The sequence below is a fragment of the Homarus americanus genome, unplaced genomic scaffold (genome assembly GCF_018991925.1).
Source record: "Homarus americanus isolate GMGI-L3 unplaced genomic scaffold, GMGI_Hamer_2.0 scaffold56009, whole genome shotgun sequence".
NCBI lineage: Eukaryota > Metazoa > Arthropoda > Malacostraca > Decapoda > Nephropidae > Homarus > Homarus americanus.
In genome coordinates this window covers 862,573-869,457 of record NW_024739542.1, presented here as the reverse complement: position 1 = coordinate 869,457, position 6,885 = coordinate 862,573, and the positions used below count along the sequence as shown (strand labels likewise).

The 6,885-nt window shown below is 40.5% G+C and overlaps 1 protein-coding gene across 1 annotated transcript in view; it reads right to left on the bottom strand.

Moving 5' to 3' along the window:
• Positions 1–793: 793 nt before the first annotated feature.
• Positions 794–6,885, bottom strand: part of LOC121874842 — a 30,941-nt gene continuing 24,849 nt past the window's right edge. Inside the window, exons 6-8 of the mRNA XM_042379126.1 lie at positions 5,417–5,589; positions 4,937–5,066; positions 794–4,417 (exon numbers count right to left, since the gene is read on the bottom strand). Coding sequence (XP_042235060.1) covers positions 3,501–4,417; positions 4,937–5,066; positions 5,417–5,589 — 1,220 coding nt within the window. The 3' untranslated portion in view covers positions 794–3,500. The remainder of the gene's footprint in view (positions 4,418–4,936; positions 5,067–5,416; positions 5,590–6,885) is intronic.

Genomic DNA, 6,885 nt, shown 5'->3' with positions numbered 1-6,885 from the left:
CCCACTAGACATGTAAATGGTTAACGACTCAGCGCCCACCCCACACTCACACAAAGAAAAGATAGAGCTATATGGACAATTATAAGGAGTGGTGGGTGGTTTTGGGGCACGAAAACGTTGATTGAGTCTATCAACTGAAATTTTACGTATAGATGTGCGGCTCAACTAACTCAACACAGCTAGGGTAGCTACCTATGTATTAGGATAGTTAATTTTAAGGTAATAAAATGGCGGCGAAGGTGTGGCTATTGGGGAGGTTGGAGGCCACGTTAAAAAAAAGTAGTAGTAGTAGTTGTAGCAGCTTCACTCCTCTAGTGTTCACAACCTCTGGTGGGATGGGACCAAGCCCAAGATGCTTCTACTCCAGACTCGCGGAGGTGATATCCGAACAGAAGCAGCAGCCCAGGAGTTATGTTACAGCCTGGATGAGATGTCGATTGTCCTTCTCTCTCCTTCGGTCGGCTTTGCTCTGCCTCAGGGGAACGAGAGCATCGGCCCCAAAGCCGACAACAGTTGCATAGATCTGCGGCTCAACTAATTCAACACAGCTAGGCTAGCTACTTATGTATTAGATATTTAATATTAAGGTAATAAAATGGTGACGAAGGTATGGCTATTGGGGGAGGCTGAAGGCCCAAAAAACAGTAGTAGTTATAGTAGTAGTAGTAGTATACCCAATAAATCTATTTCATCAAATTTTCAGAATCTATTATCTCTAAATAGACGTGATGATCTATATCACATAAGGAGAATAATAAATACTGGAAACTCTATAAATATTTATTATTACCCATACAAAAGGTGTGTCGATAACAAATATAGATATAAGCCTGTGTTGTCAGGTGTTACCAGTCTCCTCATCTATTTACAACACTGACCAAGTTAAGTTAGACGTTTAGTGGGTGTAACAGTGTAAACTCCTCCTTAAAGTGTGTCCTTGTGTTGGTGTAATGTGTCATAGTTTATCTCGCTATGTGATTGTACAGTATGTGTCATGAATATTTTTGTTAAATAATTGCACGTGGCATATGTGTTCTTCTTTTATTCGTGTATGATGCCTAAAATATATTCGCGCTGTATACTTGAATTATGTGTCATACACTCGTTTGTCTCAGTATCTTCGAGGCTGTCTTAAGTACCTGTATGACATAATTTTAGCTTTTATACTATCCACAATAATACTTCTCCCAAGCTGTAAGCTCACGACACAATAACCTAGTCTCTTCTTGTGGATGAGCGAGCGTATGGTGCAGCATAATTGTAGCATATGCTGTGATCTCGTGACAAGCCAAAGGTGTTTTTGGTGTTATGAACTCACGACAAAGCCGAATTATCCCTAGTGGTGTGAGCTTAAGAGAGATGTTTCATGTGTGGTGGATTATGGGACTGGGAAGTTGATAATTATTACATCCATGAGCATCTACTGTACATGCTGTTGTCATGTATTCACAATATTGTTATATTATGTACTTACGCTACTTATTGTCATCTGCTTTTGTGTGTTCCGCTACATAATTTGCTCTGGGATTTTTGCCAGCAGTGTGTGTGATGTATTCATAATCTATCGTGTGCTCAAACTGCTGTGTACTGTGCCATATTCTTACAACAATATGTGATGCGTAATGTTTCGATAAATTTCACTCTTCCATACCCCACTGTGCTGTAGCTTCAACGCGGTGCTGTGATATATGTCCCCCAAATAAGTCTGAAATAAAATATAATGAAAGAATATGAAAATAGCAGATACAACTTTGACTTGAAGGAAAAGAGACGATTGTGTTGTGGTTACATCACAACATACATGGCCGAAAGTTATAATGTAGATCACATCAGTCTTCATTACTGCTTACATCACACTCATCCGTCAGGCTATAATGCACGAAGAGCCAGTGAGCTTTTAGGAAAACACTTTAGCTTTATGAGTCATGACGCCCAAAAGTACCGGAGAGTTACTGACGTTGGTGAGCAATAACTCACGTTTACGTGGTGTAAATCACCAGAGTCCGCTGTGTGTGTGACATTAATCTCGCAAATCTTGTGCACATTACGCTGGTATGTATGCATTCGTATATCTGATTCCCATCTTATACACTGTGTTGATTCAATCAGAACAAGCACAACGAACATTTCTTGAAGGATTTTATTTTCTTATACCAAATTTTCACACTTTCTGACTCAACCATCACTAAGAAATATCTATTGTAATATGTAAGTTCCAATGAATGAGAGCAGTTAAAAACGATCATCATGTGAGTTGAACAGATCATCACGGGCAATGTTAACCGAGTTGAGACCAGAGACCATAACCACAAACTGAAGTAGTCGGGGAGACTTTGGTCATCACTTGGTAGCTAAAGGAGACCAGACAAGAAAGAGGTTAAGATTACAGGTGAAAACAGTCTACAGGTCATTAGGTTTTCCCCGTGAAGTGAGGGTTAGGGATGAGGAGAATGAGGTGCCGGACTTTCCTTATATATTTTCAGGATTATGAGGTTTACCAGCTTTGTCGTACACACTTTTCCTTCAAATACATTTTTCCTTCAAATACATTTTTCCTTCTAATACACTTTTCCTTCGTGTTTATAGTTTCGTGTTTGCCTCTCCTTCTCTCCAGCTTGGGTCATATATTTTTGGCCGCGACGTAAGGTGAGAAGAGCATTCAGTAGTTCTCGTGCTTGCCTTTGTTCCAGAGGCTGTGAAACTGACACATAACATGAAAAGTGTTTTTGAAAAAAGAGGTAATTATCACTGAAAAATAACTACAGTTATGGCACCATAAAAAATAAATAAATATTTTCTTAATGAAAATATAAGGATTTTTTTTATTCTTTAATGCACTATTATTTTCTTTTACAGACCAACTAAGTTCAGTGTTTAAGTTTTTCATTATTTATATAAAATGTTTCTCCAGCTTTCATCTTTTCCTAAACTTTATTTAATTTTATTTTATTAATTTTTCCTGTTTATTTGCCGCATATTATTCCTGGTGTTCCGTTCCTTGTTTCATTGTTTACATTGCCTTGTTCACCCACATAACCGACCACATTAAGCTTCCGTGAGATACATTCAGCTGGGACTGACTCGTCGTTACTCCCTGGTGGTGAGAGATAAAGTCACAGCTGAGTCCAAGTGATCATTAAGACTCACACACAGACACACACACCTTGAGAGTTAGCACAAACCTGTCACTCCTCCATCATCATCAACACCGCTGTGCTCTAATTACAGTCTCAGCGGCAATCAGTAATCTGTCCGTCATGCGTTGAATGATGCGTTGAATGATAACGTGCTCAGTATATGCTCTATTTAATGTTACCTCACCCTCATTTAATGTGACTTCATCCCTCATTTAATGTGACTTCATCCCCCATTTAATGTGACTTCATTCTTCAGAGGTTTTTCTTAGACTCACTACTTCCTGACGAATACACAAAGGTTCGTAATAATAGTTCCATTTCGTCTTTTACAGAAAGTCTCATTCGTTTGTTTTAAAGCAACACTCAGATATAAAATAAAAACTCAAGGGTCTTGTATATGACACACACACACACACACACACACACACACACACACACACACACACACACACACATCACTTTACACAAATAAATGCTTGTAATTTCTATACTTGGTTGAATCTTTGACTTTCTTGATCCTGCCGTCCTCAGTATCCCATTTTCTTGATGGATGTAATGGAGACACAGCAAAAGAGACAAGGCGGTGAGGAAGGGGTGAGGAAAATGGAACAGGAAGGATGAAAAGAAAACGGAGAAGAGGTGAGTGAAGCATGAGACACTGCCGTAATAGAGAGAGTGTTGGGTAGAGGGAGAAGGAGAGACAGGAAGAAAGGGAATGGATGAGAATGGAAAGGGACCAAAAGAAGCAAGGCCACTGCTGGGAGAGGAAAAGACGTCAAGATGCTTCGCTATGACGTGTATGACTCCCAAGTGTGTGACGAGGTTAAAGAGGACAGGAATAATAAAAATACTCAAGGAACAGATTGAGGTACGATAGATAAACAAAATATGGACACTGTGTAAGTTGGAGAAAGAGAGAACAGAGCTAAAGGGAAGAAAAAATACGAGAAAGATGGTAGATGAATGTTTTTTGAGGTACTGGAATACGTGAAGGTGGAGAGAGTGAGTAAAGGAGATTGACTCGATCAGGAGGAGACTGGTTAGGTAGATAAAAGGAATGTAAAGGAACGGGAGACTGACTTGCTTGATGGATACACACAACACCACACTGGCTAGGAATGTCAGGAGGGAGGGAAGAACAGGGAGACTGAGGATAAGGTGAGGGAGGCTAAGGAGGAGGAGAGGCAAGAAACAGGACATGAGGGGAAGGGGAGTGAGTCTCGTGGAGGAGCTGGTGTCATTTAGTCCTCCCTGTTGAATGGCCGCCTTCTGCTCGCCTGCTGTGGAAAAAAATAAATATCATTGAAATTAATAACATCTATTTATTTTTAGTTTACAGGTTAGTCTATGGACAGAGTAAATTAGTTATTTCTTGTATGATCTATCAATCTTTCCCTCACAAAGTAAGAATACCGCATGATTAATTACACTTCAAAAAATATACCTTTATATATTCATGAAAATACATAATGAACAGCAAAAGCTTCTCCGTGTGGGAATAAGCAGAGTTTCGGTAGAACAAATGTGTATGTTATTTCCACAGAACACCATGGAGGGTTTGTTGGCCGCACTACCTCTTTGTATCCACTAAGGTTCAGTATATAGTTTGCTGCATCCACTTTGCCCCTAACGAGGACATGGGATGTACTTTGGTGAAGATGAACTTACCGTAGACGGATTCGAGGTGTAACCCTGAGGAGTGAGGGACGTACCTAAGTGGACTTGACCACTGGTGAGATGTGGGATATCTACAGTACCTGAGAGGTCGGATGTGGGGTGAAAGTGTGGGCAGGACGTACCTTGTTGGACGTGGACGCGGACGGACGCGGGATGTGAGCCAGAGGGGACGCATGAGTACATCCCGGAGTCCTCAGTCGTCACTGTCTCCACCACCAGCCGGGCAATGGTCTCCCCCCGCTCATGGTCGATCTGTAGTTATCATCAAATTTTAACTAAATAGTCGATTTTAGTCAACAGACAAAGTTTAGCATTAATTACGGTACCATACTGCCTGGGAAGTATTTCAGGAATATATTAAACAGGAATTTTCACTGCTTATGTAGTGTCTTGAATTATTTGGTGCTTTGCTAGTTGTAAAAGGCGTAATGTTACATCTAAACTCAAGTTCCCCGCAATTTTTTGTTTTGTTTAAATCATATGCCAGTGTCTCACAAGTATCTCAAAAACAAATAATGTATACATTATATCACTATCCCAAGGCCACGTCCTGTAATTCCTGAGCTCTTATTCCACCACATCAGAGGAGGGGGGACACTCACCTTGAGCTTGATGCCGCCTCTGGGGGAGGCATAATCGATGAGACGGGTGTCATGGTACCAGTAGACCAGGGTAGAAGGGCCGAAGGAAGACGTCACCAGGCATTTGAGGGTGAGGGAGGAACCTTCCTCAATGTACAGCTCCCGAGCCCCCAAGATCTCTACTCGCAGGTGACCTGTGAAACAGAATATATAGGGTATCACATTGGTGAAGCTTCTTCTCTCCTCCATTCATTTTATATTCCAACAAACATTCTTCTCCTTATTTTGTTTCTCTTCTTAAACCTAATCATTTGACTTTTAAAGAAGTACTCTTACACTTTTCTTACTACAAAGTCATCCAAAAATTTATTCTGGATCCCCGAAAGGTATAACAGTTTAAACAACAGTTGACTCACCTTCCACTTCCATTCCAGATCACTTCTCACATAAACCGTTATCCCTTTCAGCTATTTTAGCCATGTAGGCTCTGTATCTCAGCCCCCCCCCCCTGTCCATGACACCATGGCGTCTTACAGCTGACAATCTTACTCTCACTTGGAACAACTTACTCTCTTCCCTACGCGCTTTAAGACTTCTTCCTTCCCCGAGAAAAGTTGAGAACATCATTCAACAATTTTCCATTTCTCCCAATTATTTCCAATACTTCCCACATCGGTTTTCTATCGGTTCGATCATATGCTTTTTCCTAGATCCATAAACCACACTAACAAATTTTTCCCTTTTCTCCAGATACCTGTAGCAAATACTCCAAATACTCCTTCACCCACACACATCCACACACCCCGACCTTTACTCAACCCGCTATGTTTGCATCACATTTTTTTCAATGACTACCATATACAATGTACCTTCAGACCATACTTAATAGCAACCTTTATTTCTGAATATTCATTTCGCTGTAGAATTTAGTATATTTTAATTTATTGCACTGTATATCGAATTATTTCTTATTGAATCTTGAGTTCTTGTTTTACTTGAATCTTAAAAAAAATGTTCTCTGTGTTTGTGCACTTGAAGGGCTTAACAGAGAACTACCGCTCTTGACAGATTGTTCCATTTGCAGAGGTTGTCGAATGATCCAAAATCCAACAAATGTCTTCCTACGGAGAAAGGAGTCATGCGTTTCTGAAACTTTTATCTCCAACCGGGTTCCATAACTATATTTTCTCGACTTGAAAAATAAGGCCATATTGTAGGATGGTTGAAGGTGTGACTCACTAAATCATGACAATGCCATAGAATTTTTGCTCCAGTTTTAATAATGATTCCATTTGGGACGCATGTGTCGTAAGGAAGGAGGGAATCCCAAAGGACAGTGTCGAAATCGTCACTACCTCTGGTATTGCCAGCAATGACACTCAGCGGCTGTGTGCTGTATATAACCCTCCGAGCTCCTCCGGTGCCTCTTGGATGTCAATGGATGAACATTAACTTCACTTAGCTGTGGGCCAGAGATCTCAGTGGGAAAA